Raw genomic sequence first — 19,073 nt, forward strand, 5'->3', positions numbered from 1 at the left:
GGGGTTAATAGTAAATTTGTTTCCACTCTTTCATATGACTATAACCCCTGTTAACTGACACACTGAAGGCTCAGTTGTGTGCTGTAATGTCTTATTAAAGAAAATATTAAAGAAAAAAAAAAGCTTTGCTGTATTTCAAGAATCCATGATTTCTTGTCATTGTGGATACTCCTCTGATAGATCACAGACCCACTATAATTGATTATCTTCCAAGATTGTCAAAAATTTCAATATACTGCAGTCAAGGCGATGAGCTTCTTTGGTCCTTAGCTAAGTATGGGTAAGATTTAAAACCTTTCCCACTTGGTGTAGGACCTGTTTCATCTCCATGCCACAGTGAGTTATCACTGAAAAGTCTTCAGTGGAAGTGCACTTAACCATGGTATAATGGAGACAGACCTTGGAACCAGGAAGCCAAGTGTAAGCCCCACTTCTAACATATACCGGTGGTATGACACTGGGCGAACCATTTAAAGCTCCGAATGCGCAACTGTAAGACAATAGGTTACAGAGAAAGTGCTGACCTGTACAGCAAGTTTCCTACACCAATGAAATCACAGGTCCTATTTCTATCTCTATTCTGTTTCTTAATGCATCATTTTTTTCGCTTATGTACTTGTTTTCCAAAGTGGTGGTCTTCAAACTTTTTTGATTATGCACTTCTATTAATAAAAACAAACCTTTTAAAAAAATGTGTATACTAGAGGGCATACCTAATAACCCCTTGCAAAGTGCTGCAGTTCAGCTTAGGTTATAACTACTATGAGGAGGAACTGCTGCTGGGCTCATAAGGGAAAAGTTGGGAGTCTGCACAGCTGGGAAAGGGGTTGCAGTACTGGGCTGTAATCAGTGGGTAGATGTAGTTGTGTTGTAGACAAGTTCCATGACTAGCTCTAACATACTGTTTGAGCCCCCACAGGGGCTTGTGGTTCCCACTTTCTAGAGGATCATAGATAAATTTCATTCAACAAACTCACTGAATACTTATCATGTAGAGAATACTAACATGAATAAAGATATAGTCCCTTCTCTCTATGAACTTACATTCCAGAATGGGAAATAAAACACAAACACATAACTTTTATAATAAAGCAAGATATACCTGCTATGAGAAATTGTAGGAGTTCAGGAAAGGAAAAGAAATGACTTTTGGTTTGTGGGTTCAAGGAAGTCTTAATATAATTTTGTATTGGAATGAGTAAAATTTGAATAATATCATCCAAAGAAAAGCAAAAATGCAGGTCACATTCAAGAGAATGAGGGAGTAGAAGATAAAGGTAGGAACCTAGAATGCCAAATTTATTTAAGACTTTATTCAGGAAGTAATGAGAAGCTACTATTCGTTTCAGAGGAGAGTGACATATTCATGGCTGTGCTTGAATTTACTTTAGAAATATATGCTGCCAATAGTCCAGGTTAAAAATAAGAGCTTAAAGCAGAATAGTGACATTAAGCATGTAAAAGGGAATTGGTTTCAAGAAACAAACTCTGGGGAGAGACTGCATATGGAAGGTAAGGGAATCAGAATACACAAAATTAAAGTCCAAATATGTTTAATGAATAAAACGGTACTATTAACAGAAACACGGATTTGGAGCTAAGTGGCTTTAGACATTTTTGTAATATTAAAATAACAATTTTTAAAACAATTTGTTAATATCAATTGACAGAAATAATCCAGATTGTTTTAGAAGCATACTATCACTTTCATTTTTTCCTTTGACTCGAATTCTCCCCACAGAACTTACATGGTCTAAATTTTATTTCATCACAGTAACGTCTTGTTCCAATCAATTTAAACCATAATAATTTTTATGCTTTCTTTAGGAGTATCTTTTTGTTGACATTCAGAAATATCTTCGAGTTGAGCTATCCTTCCTTCTCAAAAGGCAGATTTCTGAAAATAATCTGAATTAAAAATCTGTAAATTCTTCTTCAATTCTGTTGTAATGTAGTAACTGGTCTTCTAATCCATAGCTGTCTATCAACTGAGTAAGGCTTAGTTTCTTGTGCTCCACAGACAATGTTGATTGCAGCTCCAAAAGCAACAGCTGGCTACTATTTCGCCACTTCTTTATCAATGATTGCAATTGTGAAAGATTATTCTGAAATAGAAAACAAAATTATAAGTATGTTATGTCTAATTACATAATTTTTAAAAAATATGTAACAGGTATTAAAGTAATTGGTTTCCTTGGGCCTACTTTTTTAAATTCAGGAGTTATTCAATCAACAAATAGTTATTTAGGAAGGGCTTACTATGTGCGCCAAACACTGTGCTATAGGTGCTGGGGACCCAAGTATTAAACAGTCCCTATTCAAAAGGAGCTTACATTTTAATGGGGTCAAAACAAATACATATAAAAACATATACAGCATAAATACAGTTTGGGAGAGAAAGCTCAAGAAACATTTTTCTACTCTTTTACTTCTTCCATTTTTCCAAGGAGCAGTTAATTCTGGTAAGATTTCAAAATTAAAAAAAAAAACCGAAAAATTCAAACCATCCAATCCAACAAACTTTTACTAAATACTGGGCAAAGACAAAATGAAAAACACCCTTGCCCTCAGGGCATGTGCCTATTTACAACATTCAGCTTTCCAGTAGAATATAAGTAGACAGATGCCAATTTGAGAAAGAATGTGAACTCCTTTAGGAGGTGGCACATAAGTTTAGCCTGGGAAGAGGTTCTAAAACATGAAACTGAAGAGAGAGTACAAAAAAGCAAAGAACAAGACTTGAATGAAGAGATGAGAAGACACTTCTAACCTACACCTTCGTGGAGGTGGGATGTCCACGGGTGTTACACACTGCACGTGTTTTGGGACTTTTTCAATGTATCAATCAGTTGTGGTTTTTTTTTCCCTTTCTAAAAAATACTATTTGTCATATAGGATGACTCTTTGGGATGGGGTAGAGAAGGAATACGTGGGATAACTATGGTAATATAAGAAACAGAAAATATCAATAAAAACAGAGGCATGAGATGGAATGCTGCATTCAGGGAACAAATGTGTCTATCCTAGAGGCAAAAATCACTAAAGGTACTTGAAATGGCAAAGTCAGACCTGTGCTTCATGAAAGTTATTTTGGTGGCTGTGTGCAGGATGGACTGGAAGTGAAGAAGCTGGGAGTCTATAAGGGTATGAAATAGAGTGGCAGTCATATGAGGAGAAGACAGGATGAATGGCATGAGTTGGTTATGGACATGAAACTTGGTAAATGGATTGGATACAGGGGTAGGGAAGATGAGGAACAGAGTCTGAGGTTGTGAAGCTGAATGACTGAAAGAATAAGGATGCCTTGAAGAAAAATGGGATGTTTAGAGAATAGGAATAGTTCCATTACGAATATATTGAGTTTGAGATACCTATGGATGGCTGGCGATATAGAAAAGGACTTTACATCTGGGAGATATCTGCATAAAGAATTTAATTCAATCTATGGGAGATAATAAGATCATTAGGGAAAAAATATCAAGGGAGAAAAGAAGAGGACCTGTGACAGAGTCACAGAATACCTATGGCTATGGGGTAGAACCTATACCACAGCAGAATACCTATGGCTATGGGGTAGAACACGAATGATCCAAGAAGTAACAGACAAGTAGAATTGATGACCAGGATAGAGTAGTGTCACAAAAATTCAGGGCAAGAATATATTCAGAAGAAAACAAGTGGTCTAAAATATAAAATGCTAAAAAGGTCAAGAAAGTTGAGGATAAAGAAAAGGTCATTAGATTTAACAGTTAAGAAATCTTTGGCAACTTTGGAAATAGTTTCCATTGAATGGTGAAGTCTAAAGTCACAATGTTATGGAGCGATAAGGTGCTGGGGAAAAAGGCATAAGAATAAAAAAAATTTCTACTCAAAAGAAGCTTAAATTCTAATCGGGGATAAGTACATATAATATATACAGCATAAATATAAAATTAGTAAGTACAAATACTCCCCATTCTCCTTCAGAAGCTCTGCCTAGCTTCCACTCCAGGAAACAACATGCCTTCCCCACTTCCTCCTAGGATAAGCTGATCATCTAGAATCTAAGTTGTCTCTCTCCCCTCTTACTGGACGGCTGGTAAACTAAACTCCCAAAGCCTTTATATAAAACAGTAGCTTGAGGGAACTGCAGGGGTCAGGTGAGGGACCTGGAGAATTTTAACCTTTGTCTAGATCAGGGATAGGGAACCTGCGGCCTCGAAGCCACATGTGGCCCTCTAGGTCCTCAAGTGGGGCACTTTGACTGATTCTAAACTTCACAGAATAAATCCCCTTAATAAAAAAATTTGTTCTGTGAAGTTTGGATTCAGTCAAAGGGAACCACCGCTGGTCTCAACGAAAGAAAATGAGACAAAAGAACTACTAAACATCTGAAGCTAAGCATTAGATATGAGGCTTCTCTGGCACAGTGGGAAAATAGTCTCTGAGACAGAAGCAGCTGATATTGACATGCACCTGTCTATCATCCCAGGAGGGTGCAAGAAAAAGAAATGCTTGCTGGTGGTTGGTCCATTCCTGCTGAGGCAGCTCGTTGTCCACCTGTTATTATCAATAGAGGTCTGTTTGCTATATTTCTGAAATATGTACCCAAAACATGATAGAGAACTTCCTACAACTGCAATTCAAGTACAGAACAAATGACACTGACCAAAGGAACCCAAAAAGCATCAGTCAAGATTGTGAAAGTCCTGGTGAAGAAACTAAAGACCTTGGGGAATAAAAGCTGGGTTTTCATTCTTGCTACCAACTGAAGGGAAGGGCTCAGGAATAATGATAATATAGCTAACATTTACGTAGCATTTATTATGTACCAGGCACTGTGCTAAGTGCTTTACAATTATCTCATTTGGCCCTCACAACAACCCTAGGAGGTAGGTACCATTATTATACCTATTTTACAGATGAGGAAACTAAGACAAACAGCAGTTAAATGACTTGCCGAGGTTCACACAGTCAGCAAATGTCTGAGGTCAGATTTCAACTTAGGTCTTCCTGACTCCAGGCCTGGTTTCCTATCCACTGTACCACCTTTAGCTAGCAAAGAAGGCGGTGTCTGAGAATAGCATTTCCATTTTTGGACCACAGCTCAAAATACAGAAGCTCTCAGATTTGTAAGGTACTTAATGTAGTCCAGTAAAATTATATTGGCCTAAACATCCGATGACCAACAACATGGCAACGTAGGTATTCTCAGCATAATGCCTTTACATCATCTCAAAAAAGCAAGAAATATACTAAACTTATAGTAATTAAAAGTACAAGAAGAAAAATATATAAACATCTCCATATAAGTTAAAGCCTTCTGAAATAATTACAAAGGACTTATCTAAAAATTCCCACTCGCCTTAACCACTCCAAGTTTGCTTGAATACACACTGAAAATTATATGACAGGTATATTTCAAAGGCCACCTATAGTAGGTAAAGCCTGTTGCTTCATGAAAAGTGACTTAGTCTGACTCCTACACATGGTACAACAGATGGAAAATATTGATTTTGCCCTGCTATGCAAAAGAAATGCAACTCACGATTGGTGGGGAGAGGGAGCAAAGGCTCAGAGATAAAAAATACTCCATGTCCATGAGAGAAAGGGCTTACAAACCCAGCCATTGTCTCCCAGGGTTATTTACACATGGCAAAGACACAACTGAACACATCTCTAACTCACGGAGGCTGAGAATGCCTAGCCCTACGGGTTTAGGCAGGAAAAAACATGCAGACAGCAACACTGGAAGTGGAAAAGGAAAAGAAGAAAGCCGGATATAAGTTCTGAGAACAACAGAAAAAGAAAATGATCAAAATAAAACATCTGGTATGAGCCCATCTCCAAGCACATTAACCAATAGTGAATCTATTAAGTGGCAAATTAGAAACAGCACTAAACTTGGAGTCAAAAAGACCAGAGTTCCTCAGTTCCTCCGGAGTGTCTCAGACACTTAATAGCTGTATGCCTCTGAGAAAGTCACTTGCCCTCTCTGGGATTTTGATTTCTCCTCTGTAAAAACAGAGGGGTAGACTTAATGAACCTTGGTCTCTTCTGGCTCAAAAGTCATAATCCTATGAAAGAAGGAAAACTGAACAAACATTCCAGAAAAGGCCACGATATAATGAATAGTATGTGCTAAAAGAAAGTAAACATTTGAAAAAGAAATTCTACATACCACCCCCACCCCCCAAAGATAATCAAACTAGCAAGAAATTCCAGAATTGTTCTTCAAAAGAGAAGATGAAATTAGGATATTAAGATGAGAGCACCCAAAGAAGGAATAAGCCAAACACAGGACTAGATATGTCAGTGTATGATGGAGAATTTCTTCAAATCACTATAGGAGCTGAAAAAAAGAATGACAGATTTGAGAAACTTCAAAACCCAGGAGCCTTTCAGTTCCTGGAGACAGGCCTGATACTGATAGTGCAACGAGTTTGCCTGTTTGAATAATGACAAATTTTGAGCGAGCAGAGTCAAGCACCTGAATCTTGACTATCTCAAGGCCATAGCTATTTCACTGCACACTGAACTTTGGTGCCAACTTCTAATTCTGATCTGAATGCTGTCTCCTGTTCCTGTACCACTGGCTCAGAAACTTATATGCATGGTAACTGAGTCCATATTCTACAAGACTGATACTTTGGGCCCCTTGCTGAGTGGGAATTGTATAACCACAACTTTTCACCTTGCTGCTCAGCTTAAGAAGTCCTACTAATAATAGCTAATAGTATGAGGATCCCTCAAGGGCAGAGGAAAAGAACATTATACTTGTGCAAGTATAAATGTTTTAAAAAATTTTCTGTGTATCATGTAGGACAAAAAAATTCCAATGAAATCACACACACTTTCTTTCTCAATTTATACAATAACAACAATACTGTAAGGAAAATCAAATCTGAAAGACTTAAAAACACTCTCATCAACACAATGACCAACCACAAGTCCAGAGACTCATGATGAAACATGTTACTTACCTCCAGGTTAAGAGGTGATGGACTCAGAGTGCATATATATGTGTCTCTCTGTGTGTATATGTACATATACATATATGCACACACACATATACATGCATGTGTGTATTATATACACACATATATAACATATATTTGGCATGATTAATGGAGGAATCTTATGCTTGACTATACATGTTTATTTTATTTTTCTTGCCCTATCTATGGAGGAAAGAAAGTAGGAGGGAAGGAATCTGGAGCTGAAAATAAAATTGAAATAAAAAAAAGAAACATGGAAAGACTTGTGTAAATTGATAAAGTGAAGTCAACATAAGGAGAATGATACACAAAATGACTACAATAACATAAACAAAGAAAAATAACACTAATACAAAGCTAAATTCTTCAGTAATTGTAATGATAATCTTGGCCATGGAAAAGAGATGAGGAAGCTAATCTCCCCCTCCTTTTAATAAAGAGGTGGTGGACTGAGGATGTAAACGTTCCATATACCGTTAGATATGGTCGCTGTGTCAGGTTTTTGCTTAACTAGCAATACCAGATCTCAAACTATACTACAAAGCTGTAACTGTCAAAACAATTTGGTATTGGATGAGAAATGGAGAGTTTAATCAGTGGAATAGTACATGAAATAGAGAAGCAAATCAGCATAGTAACCTAATGTTTGATAAACCAAAGATCCCTGCTATTGGTGCAAGAACTCACAATTCAACAAAGACTAATTAGGAAAACTGGAAAATAGTTTGGCAGAATTAGGTTTAGACCAGTATCTTACACTGTATATACCAAGATAAGTTCCAAATGGATACATGATTTAGACATGGGTGACAACTGAAGCAAATTAGAAGAACAAGGAAGAAATTAGTTGTCACATCTATGGCCAAGGAAAGAGTTCATGACCAACAGGAAACAGTTTTTCAGGAGGTAAAATGGACAGTTTTGCAATAGCTTCTTGGTAGGTCTGCCTGCCATAAACTCTAGTGGCTTTCTGTCACTTCTAGGATTAAATCCAAAATCCTGTTTTAAATTCTAAACCCTTCATAACCTAGCCCTCTCCCACCTTTCCAGTCTTCTTACAATTTCCTCTTCACCACATTCTCTCTGATCCAGTGACATTAGCTTCTTTGCTGTTCCTTGATCAAGAAACTCCATCTCTCAGTGCTGGGCATTTTCACTTTTTCCCCATGCCTGGAATGCCCTTCCTCCCCATCTCTGCCTCAGTTGATTATTTCCAATTTACCCTGTATGTAGCTTGTTTCTACATAGTTGTTTGCATTAGATTGTGAGCTCCCTGAGCACAGACTGTCTTTTGTGCCTCTCTGTATATCGAGCACTAGCACAGCGTCTGGTACACAGCAGGCACTCAATAAATGCTTATTGACTGACTTATTTACTATTTTTATATACCCACCATTTAGTACAGTGCATAGGACATATTAGGCACTTAAAAAATACATGCTTACTGGATGATCCCTCTGTTCTCTTTTTAGCCTTGAATTTAAATATCTTTTTAACAGTAGTCTTTATCTCTCCCTATAAGCATGAATTTTGCTTACTCTTTCTTGATAATTGAGAATGAAATGTGACAAGAAAAGGCGTATTCTGTAGAGAGTAGATGGATAATATCTAGAAATGAAGTAAAAAACAAACTGCATTAATAGAAATTACTAACAAAATTCCACAAAGGAAGAATTATAGTAGATTTCCACTATTTTCAAAGGGAACAAAATCCAAGAAAGGAGCCATTAATAGAATCTACGGCCTCAGATATTTATATTCAAATTCACAAAAATATTGGTAACCAACCAGGTAAACTACAGATGCTAATGTAAAGAGGCAAATTTGATCTCATAGATATCAGATACTTGATGGGCAGAACTCAAAACTGGAATTTAAGTCTGGAAAGATATAACTTATTAAAAAGGCACATAAAAGATGAAGGAAAAGGAATCTGGTAAACATTGCACAATAATAAAACATACTCACATAAGAAAATACAGGAATCAAAATGGAGAAACATAAAGGGAAAGTATTTATGCAAAAAATCAGACTATAAACCTGGGAAAAAAGTATGACGTAGTAGCAGCAGCAGGGTATTTCAATTATGAATCATCTTTGAATTTCCAAATCTAATGGCATTTTCTCAATCCTCATCCTTCCTGAACTATCTGTAGCTCCTAACACTTCTACCTACTTGTCCGACCAGTCCTTCTCAGTCTCCACTGTTTGGGTCCCCTTCTCCTATGTCATGTCCATTAGCTTCAAGTGTTTCCCAAGGCTCTGCCCTTGGTCCACCTCTCTTTCTTTATGCTATTTCATTGGGTTATCTCATCGGTTCCCATTATCACCTCTTTGCTTATAATTCCTAAATCTACAGAGGGAGAGGGAGCCCCTGTCTCTCTTCGGAGTTCTAATCCTATATCATCATTGCATGTTGGATATTTTAAACTATATGTCCCAAAGACATCTTAAACTCATTATGTTCACTCATTATCTTTCTCCCATCCCCTTTCCTCTTCTAAACTTTACTATTTCTGTTGAGGCATTAACTTCTCAGTTACTCAGGTTGGTATCATCCTTGATTTTCCCATATGGCTAATCAGTTGCCAAATCTTGTCATTTCTACCTTCACAACAACTTTTGTAAAACCCCTTGTTTCCACTCACACAGCCACCATTCATGCCCACATCACTCTTCATCTGGGCTATTCCAATGGCATTCTAATTGCTCTCCCCATTCAAATCTATCCTTTACATAGCTGCCAAAAAAATTCTAGAGCATAGGTTTGACCACATTACCAAGCCTAAACAGAAATCCCTTGTTTGGCATTTAAAATTGTTTACAACCTGACTCCTTCCTACCTTTGTAGTAGTCTTATACTTTACTTGCCTTAGTGCAGTGTAAGATCTTGCCATACTGAACTATATGCTGATCCTCACACATCTCTCCTGTTTCCATGTTTTTGTACTGGCTATGCTTTGTGTCTGAGATGTCCTGCTTCAATTTTGCCTCTTGGAATCCCAGGCTTCTTTCAAGACTGAGTTCAAATCCCACCTTCTATAGGAGGCCTTTCCTACTACCCACAGCTGCATTAATACATACTGTTGTCTCCCCTATTAGACCGGAATCCTTGAAGTATGTTTTTGCTTTCTCTTTGGATTCTCAGTGCTTAGCACACAGTGTTTAACAGATTAATGAATGAAAAAAGCATTTAATGTGCCATGTATTGCGCCAAACACTGGAAATACACAAATCAGAGTGCTTGCTCTCGAAGGAGGGAAAAGCTGGGGTGAGTGGCTCAGCACAACAGGAGAGATAGAAAAACAGGCCAGATGAAGAGCTGGATGGCACATGAAGCATGGTGTGAGCAGAAGCCAACTAAATATAGTGGGACAAGTGAGTTTGTATTTATTCACCAATCAAGACAACTCAGGCCCAAGATGAGAGCTCCAGTACCGCAATTAATTCTTCCAGGGACTGAAGATATGGTTTTTGAAGGTCCAGTGAAGAAAGTGCTGTTCCACATTGAGGGAGGCAGATCCCTGGTAGTGAAGCAGTAAGATGGCTCTGGTGGATGGCTGGATGGGATATACATATCTGCTGGAATACTTTCTCTGCTGAAAACTGAGCAGCGAATACATTCTTGGCATGCCTTAATATTAACTTACAAAAAGCAAAAAAAGGATCAAGGGAACTGTCATTCTGGATCTGATTCAGATTAATAAAGAAGAGCTGTATAATGGGAATTTTGGAGGAAAGTCACCACTCAATCTTACAATTTCTTCTCAAAAAAGAAAGCCAGGTGTAGTGAGATCCGTACACTGTAGATCAGCAAGCACAGAAGACAAGAAGAATTTTACAGTAATCTGCAAAATATAGCTTTCAACAGTGAACAAGTGGGTAGATCCAACCCATGGATTAAAATTCTGTAGAGAAAATTAACACAAGTAGGAGGGAAAGCTCTCAAGAATGAAAATACTGAAAGCACAAACCTAACTAGTTTGAGCAAGAAAGAAAGGGAACTGTCTAAAGAGATTCATTTGGAGCTATTTAGATTTTTAAAAGCTATATACAGAAGGTAGCAAAGCATGGACATATATAAACTGAGGATGAGTATAAAAGTTGGGCACAAACTGGTAAGACGAGTATCTGGGGCACTAAAGTTCAAAATGAGCAGAAGCTAGTGAGGAAAGCTAAAGACATAGAAAAATGTTCAGGAAAAATAAAGAGAAAGAATGAAGAAGGGACATAAACATCAGGGAGAGGACATGGGGATAGTAAAGGACAAAGGGCACAAGGAAAAGTCTTACCCAACTCTCTTAATGCTTTTTTCCTCTGCCAAGAATGTACACTGGACCAGAAAGAGGGGAAGAAAAAAAAAGGCTAATAGAGTTGAACCTAAGATGAATAAGACAGTAAAAGAGCACCTAACTACACTTGGTAAATTTAAGTACTCAGGCTCAGAGGCACTCAAACGCAGGATAATAAAAGAATTGACAAGATGGAGAAGTATGGCCTAGATAAATAGGTGGATTCAGGATAGGTTAAATGATTATGTCATGACGTGATAGGACCAGGGTTGCCTGGTTCTCCTGACAGGTAGTGGTTTTCCCTAAAAGCTAACAAAGTTGTCTCTGAGACCTGATTGACACTGTCTCCCTTGACACAGCTTCCTGGTCACCTAAGGGTATAAAAAGTCCTACCCAGAATGAAGTTGGGGCTCTTCAAACTTGATAGATATCAAAAGGCTGATGAGCAAGTCACTACACCCTGCTGGGCTGACCCGCCACATTTCCACTAGAGGGTGGAGGTGGGTTTGAGATGAGGGAGGATGTCTATAAAAGCTAGTATTATGAGTGAGGTTTGATCTCAACTTATTTGAAGACTTATAGAGGTGCACCCCAGGAATCTGACCTTGGCCCAGTGCTGTTCTAATCTAATAAAATGACCTTTTTAACAGGAATAAATATCAATTCATACATTTAAGGTTCATTCAAAAAAATCAACTTTCGACATACAAGATTTGGGAGATGTGGCTTTCTAGCAGTTTACCTGTCTTAAATAAAACTGCCAAAATTTTTCTTCCCTAATAAATAAAACATTAGGGTACGTTACCTGAACAAATCTGACTTTGTCACTTTGTTGTAATTTTCCTTACAACAAAACATTTGCGCAACCAATCTCAAAGTTCTTACCTTTGACCTATACATTTTGGTTAATTTTAGTCTTCGAAGAAGCTCCTCCTTCTCTTGAACTTGTTTCAACAATTTCATCTTTTCTTCAAGCAATTCTTGTTTACCAACGTTATATCCCTCTGAAACCATCTGGGGGAGATTATCTGGCACAGTACTTACAAGAGGCTTGCTTCTATATACATCAACATCCTTTAAGCAGTCTTTCAAAGATAGGCTTTCTTCAGATGTTTTTTCTATGTTTTTAAAGTTTTCTGGAAATGCAGAACAGCTTCCACCAGTGGAAGATGTTGCTTCCTTTGAAGTGGTGGAGTTACTTTCAGTATCCACTTTAAGACGCTTTGCCATGGCATGACAGGAATTAAATGAACTTCTTGTTTTCTTTAACCGTTCTCTAAGTGTGGCACTCATCAGCTAAAGAAGGAACAAAAAAACTAACATTAAAACTTTTTAAAATGTAAATAAAGCAGCCACTCAAACAATACCCTACTTATGTGGCAAATAGCACTAGATGCCAGATGCATTCTGTCTCTCTACACCCTATTACACTGCAGCTATCCCTATTAATCCAAAGAAAGAAACCTTAACATCTACCTAATGGGAGGGCACACTGTCTCCCATTAAAGGGTTACAGAGTAAGATGTAAAGATAAATTGTAGTACCCTTTTTGGTGATTCACAAAACTGATTCACGAAAGCACTCAAAAAAAAAAAAATCACAGAATCTGAGTTGAAAGGAACCATAGTAATTCAACATATAACCCTAGTAGTTCAACATATGACACGGAAGTACCTCTGTGACATCACCAAAAGTACTTATCTAGTTTCCAAAAAATAATAATTGATAATTTTTAGTTAAGTGTGAGAAGCAGTATGTTTAAGAAAGCTGTCATGAGGGGGAAGCTAGGTGGTGCCGTGGATAGCGCACTGGCCTTAGAGTCAGGAGAACCTGAGTTCAAATCCGACCTCAGACACTTGACACTTACTAGCTGTGTGACCCTGGGCAAGTCACTTAAGCTCAACTGCCTAAAAATAAAAAAAAATTTTCAAAAAAGGTATCATGATATGATAAGAAAAGCACTAGGTTTGAATCTTGTTTATTGTAATATTAATTGCAACAGGCAACTGCAATTTGCATTTTATTGCAAAATAGGCAATATTAATCTTGGACAAATCCTTTAACTTCTCAAAGCTGAAGTTTCTCCTTCTAGGACCAAACGATTTCTAAGGCCTCTTCTACCTTTAAATCTACTTTACACATTATGCTATATAACAGAAACTTTTAGTGAACCATTCAAACATTTAATGAACATGTATTTTGCTTTAATATTGTGGTATGCTGGACATGCAGTAATGAGAATCCCCAGTTCAAATCTAGCTTCTAACATTTAATAGCTGAAGGACCATGGGTAAATTGATAACACTTCTAGAAACACAGTGTTGTTTGAAGGAATGAAACAGAAAACAATTCAAGAATCATTTGTTAAGCACCTAAGTAGCTTGAAAAAGTCCCTACCCTCAAGGAGTATACATTCTACTCCAATACAGTGAAAGCACTCTGCAAATCTTAAAATGCTGTATATAGAATCTTAATCTTATCTATAGATAAAATCTTCAGAGAGATAGAACTCTCTCCTCGTTCTCCTTCTACCTATCATACTGCTTCTTCTCTGCTTCCTTTGCTGAATCCTTATTTATCCAGGTCATGCCTCTAATTCTATTTGTCCCACAAGTTTCCATCCCAGACCTTTTTCTCTTCTTCTATACAGCTTCCACTTGGTGATCTCATCTGTTCCCATGGATTTACTTACCATGTCTATCCTGATGATTCGCAAGTCTACCTATCCTGCCCCACTCTCTCCAATCTTTCATTTCCATTTGCCTTTCTGAAATTTTGAAGTGAATGTCTCATAGACCTCTTAAACATGTCCAAAACTGAATTCATTATCTTTCCCCCAAATCCTTCTCCCCAACTTTTCTATTACTGCAGAGGTCAACATCATTCTACCAGTCTTCAGGTTAGCAACCTGGGTGCTATCCTCAATTCCTCACTACCTCTCACACCCTCCCCATATCTAATCTATTGCCAAGATATTGATTTCACCTTCGAAACATCTCTCTGATGCCACCCTTTGTCCTTTGACATTGCTACCATTCTAATGCAGGTGCCCATCACCTCAAACCTAGACTATTCCAATAGCCTGCTGGCGGATCTCACTACTCCAATCCATCCTCCATTTAGTCACCAAAGTGATTTTTCTAGAGTGCAGATCTTATCATGTCACTTACCTCCTGAATAAACTCCATCAGCTCTCTATTGAATCTAGAACCAACTACAAAATCCTGTTTGGCATTCAAAGCCCTTCATAATCTAGCCCCTACCTACCTTTCCAATTTTGTTACACCTTACTCCCCACCACATTCTTTTTGATCCAAACACTGGGTCTCCTGGTTATTCCACAAACAAGCTGCTCTGGGCACTTTCTCTGGCTGTCTCACATACTTGGAATACTCTCCCTCATCAATTCCATCTACTGGCTTCCTTTTAAGCCCCTACTACAGGAAGGCATTAATTCTAGTGCCTTCCCTCTGTTAATTATTTCCTATTTATCCTGGATGAAGCTTCCTTGTACAAATTTGTTTGTCATTCCCATTAGATTGTGCTCTCTTTGAGGGCAGAAACTGTCTTTAGTATCTTTTTGTATCCCCAGGTCTTGGCACAGTGCTGAGCACCTAATAGGTGCTTATTGTTTGTTGACTGACTAAACACACATATATATACATACACACACACTCTCTCTCTCAGCAGTCATAATTATTAAGTACAGAGTAAGAGCTTTTTACTGAACTGAAAGCACTTCACTACACACTGAAAAGACAAAGATAAGGCATTTTAAGACTATAGCTGAAGTTGAATGTAGTCCTTGACTGAATGGATCACCAAAAGTTTCTGTTATATAGCATAATGTATAAAGTAGATCATAGGATTTAAAAGATTTTAGAAATCATTTAGTACAACTCTATTTTACTTTAGCTCTGAGAAGTTAAAGAATTGCCCAGGTGGGTGGGGGGAGGTGAGTATATAGCACCTATGTATAAAGTATTTCATTAAGTACTTTACAAATATTATCTCATTTGATCCTCACAACAACTTGGGAAGTAGGTGCTGCTATAATCTCCTTTTACAGTTGAACAAATTGAGTCACAGTTTAAGTGACTTGCTCAGGGTCACTAAGCTACTAAGTGTCCGGGATTGGATTTGAAGTCAGGTCTTCCTGATTTTGGGTCTACCCCTCTATATCCACTGGACCACCTAGCTGCCTCCTATTTCTAAAAAGCTTATAATATAAAGGGGGGTGGGGGAAGGGAGAAAAGATTATTATAAATAACACAAGAAAAGGTATAAATGCACAGGATTGGTCCATGAAAAATGATTTAAGAAATCAGAGGAGAGCCAGAGGTTGGGGACCCTGAGGGTACCTCTATGAGGAAAGGTCTCTTGGAGGAAACGACAAGAGCTGGTTCTTGAAGAAAGGGATGGGTTTCAACAACTTTTCCAAGTAGAGATGATGGTGTGAGGAAAGGCAAGGCACATGGAAGGCACATACAAGGAAGCACTGGTTTTGGAGTCCAAAGACCTGAAATCAAATCCAGCCTCTGGTGCTTACTACCTGGGCAACCTCAGGCAAGTCCTTCCAATGAACCTTTTTCCTTCTCCATAAAACAAGTCACTTGTAGACACGCTCTCACAAGGGGAGCAGCACAAGACCGGACCGGCAGAGCCCCGGGAATGCCAGGCCTGGGCATGCAAGGAGGCAGGGAGAAGGCAGTCTTCGAAGCCTCCAAGCACTAGCAGAACTTAAGGCACGAGGCCCCAGAGGTCCAGCGTGAAGTCTAGCGATGGTTTTCATACCTGTTTCCCTGAACTATTACTCTGGGAAAGTATTACAGTCTCACGGGCCTTGGGAGTAGCAGGTGAGGATGAAGTTTTATCTGATGGAATTTCCATCTTGAAAACAGAATGTTTGCTCTAGAAACAAAACAGAAAACATTGTGTTAAAAACTCCACCAAAGTCTCCCTCCCCTTGGTCCCATTAAAGGGTCTGTCCCTAGCAGTAATAACTAATTAGCAGGACTATTACTACGAGGGCCTCCTGGGGGCAGAGCCCAGGTCGAAGAGGCTTCCGGGGCGCGCCTCCCAAACAATCCTCATCCGCCTTTCAGACCGTCCAGCCTCCAGCGCCGCCACACCCCTGGCCGCACCCAGCTCCCTAGGCAAGGCCAGGAAGTCCACGTGAGGGCCCGGCCCCGGGGGGAGGCGGCTCCGGCTGCCGGCTTTGGGAGGGACTCGGGCCACGGCTCGGGTACCGGGTTCGTTTCTACTCCGGGGCCGGGGCTGCGCGTTCCCCTCCGACCCAACACCGCACCTGAGGCGGCGCTTCTGAGGAGCTCAGGACGCCCAGAAGAAGGCGACCTGCCCCACCCCCCTTCCGCCTCCACTCGGGCTCTAGACAGAGAAGGCGGGCTCGCTGTGCGCACGCATGCTGAGGTGGAGATCACAGTCCATCCGCACCCACGCCCCGCCCCTTCCTGGCGCGGCGGGAAGGAGGAGCACACTCGGAACGAGACGCCATTGGTTCGCTGGGCGGAAAAGGCGGGGCAAGGAGAAGGGGGAGGGACGCGACCTGATTTTAGCTAACTTCGTATGAGATACATAAAATGCTTCCACCGGAGGTGGAGGCTAAGGGGCTGTTATTTCATTGCAGCCACATCATCCCCGTGCCCCGCCACCCTCTAAGGGGCAGCCACTCAAGGACGTCTGGGCCCCGAGTCTTAGGAAATGTAGCCCAAATTTGCGTTTCCGCCATCTCCTCTGCCTCGAGTCCAGCTTCCGTGACAGAATAGATCGAGGTCATCTCTTTTCAACCGCCCAATTGCTGACTAGAAAACTGAGGCGATGAGCGACCTTCCGAGGTTCTAGAGGTCGTTAGAATCAAAGGCAGGATTTGAACCTAGAACTTCTGCCTTAGAGGGTCATAAAACCTCCATGTCTTCCTGACCCCAGTCATCCTGAATTCTCCCTCTTCTCTCCCACCCAGAGACCCCGCCCTATGTCAGATCCCCGTGACTTGGACTCCCCTCAGCAATCCCTACTCCACGAGACACCCAAAGGGAATTTCCTAAATCTCTGCGATCAAGGTGCCCTTCCTCCACAAACTGCTGTGGCTCCCTAGAGCTTGGACAAAAGTCCATGGGGTCATATAAAGTCGGACAAGATGGAACAAGTAGGGGTGGGGTGAGAGGAGAAAGCAAGTCCTCTCCCCACCCTTTGGCCAGAATGACATTGCTAACTTTCACAGGTCCAAAAATTTGGATTTCTCCTGGGCATCCTCCAGCATCCCTGGACCAGCAGGGCCTGGTAGTCCAGCCTGCCTGCAGCAGGGATTGGGGCTATTCAGCTTCAGGGCTCTGCTAGGGGAGCAGTAGAAAGCTTCATCATACTGAAGTGTACAAGTGAGTTTGTAAATGAATATGCTCACTGCCTCGACTTGCTTGAGCTCCCCAATTATCCGGGTAACCAAGAAGACCTGTATGAGGACTGACTGTATTAACACAAATAGAAAGTGGCTTGGCCTACCAGCAATACTTTGTGGCGACCTCGAGTCACCACCAGGGAGTTGGATGTGCAGAAAATCAGCAACTCTGAAGCCAGTTAAGCTCATACCAGCCTTGAAGCAGACCCTGAGCCATTTTAGTGTTTATGGGCCTTCAAGATACATCCTCATCTTCAGAGATTCCCCTGCCTGTTGTTTATGGGGCTCTGGGACACATCCTGTTTCTGTTTTTTGGAGACATCTACTTATCTTCTTATTTATGCTCCAGCCTTGAACTGTCAGGATTGCTTAGCACCAAGAATGTCTTCTGATTTATGTCTCAAAAGTCCACAGCCCTGACAACTGGAATTCCTCACTCTGCCCCAACTCCCCCTTGGGAATGGGACCCTCTGCTTCTTTCCTTCCTGGGACCAGCCTAATTCCTGCCTTTCCCCCCAGTTCTATATATCACTCTCACTGACTACATAGTTGAGCTGTTCAACATTAAGCTCAATGCTCCTATGCAGTGGCCTTATTTCCCTGCTTAATAACAATCTTCAATATCACAGACATTGTCTTTCTTTGGTTTTCTTCCCTTTAGGGAAAAGGGGGATTTGAATCTCAAAAATTGACATTTGCATTCTCAGCCTTGGCATTTAGGGGAAAGAGAGATCTAAATTCACTAGAGAGAGTGTGCCTCAGTTTACAAAAGGGAGCTTCATGAGGACCCTACAAAAGGGAGAAAAGGATTTGCCGAAACCAGATCCTGGAAGTTACCCCTTTGCCACATGTGATCTCCAATCTAAGCCCACTTTTCCCTGGACTTTTTATATACTTGTGAAAGAGGGTACAATACTCCCAGTTGGGGAGATGGAAAGAGATGTTTTGCAGTATTCTTAGTATACTATGATACTTCTTTCTAAAGGTTAAGTGTGGCTAGCTAATTGATAACAACTGATAATCAGTTGGGAGCTCCTGAGCAATAGCATTAGAAAGATACCCCCAGTCACTCAGCTTTACACCTAGAACCCTTAGGAAAGAAGTAGGCAGCCACCCTCTGGGGGTTTGCAGGTTTCCAGGCTGCCAGACGAAATAGGGGTTTGAGATAGTAGATACTGAGGCTGCACTGACAAAACAGAATAGCTGTTTTAATCCTCACTTTATAGGTGACAAAGTTGAGGGCCTGGGTCCAGATCTTGGCTCTACTGTTTCCTTTCTTTGTGAACATGGACAAATTACATCATCTCTCAGGCCCTCTGATTACAAATCCATAGATATTACTGCAATAAACTGTAACATATCATTCAACTATACCCCCCAATTTTTTTT

General features: G+C 40.1%; 1 protein-coding gene across 4 annotated transcripts; it reads right to left on the reverse strand.

Annotated features, from left to right (window-relative positions):
- Positions 1–1,536: 1,536 nt before the first annotated feature.
- Positions 1,537–18,924, reverse strand: SFR1 (SWI5 dependent homologous recombination repair protein 1). 4 transcript variants are annotated; one of them, XM_027851409.1, is made up of 4 exons: positions 16,578–18,924; positions 16,064–16,180; positions 12,155–12,565; positions 1,537–2,105 (listed from the first exon to the last, which is right to left on the reverse strand). In XM_027851409.1, the coding sequence occupies exons 2-4, from the start codon at positions 16,157–16,159 to the stop codon at positions 1,914–1,916; spliced, it is 699 nt and encodes a 232-aa protein (XP_027707210.1). In that variant the 5' UTR covers positions 16,160–16,180; positions 16,578–18,924; the 3' UTR covers positions 1,537–1,913. The 4 variants fall into 4 exon arrangements, with proteins under 4 accessions (XP_027707210.1, XP_027707211.1, XP_027707212.1 ...); XM_027851410.1 differs by having other exon boundaries at positions 16,519–18,924; XM_027851411.1 differs by lacking the exon at positions 16,578–18,924 and adding an exon at positions 16,293–16,435.
- Positions 18,925–19,073: the final 149 nt, after the last annotated feature.

The sequence above is a fragment of the Vombatus ursinus genome, unplaced genomic scaffold, assembly GCF_900497805.2.
Source record: "Vombatus ursinus unplaced genomic scaffold, bare-nosed wombat genome assembly UNPS02009205.1, whole genome shotgun sequence".
Lineage (NCBI taxonomy): Eukaryota > Metazoa > Chordata > Mammalia > Diprotodontia > Vombatidae > Vombatus > Vombatus ursinus.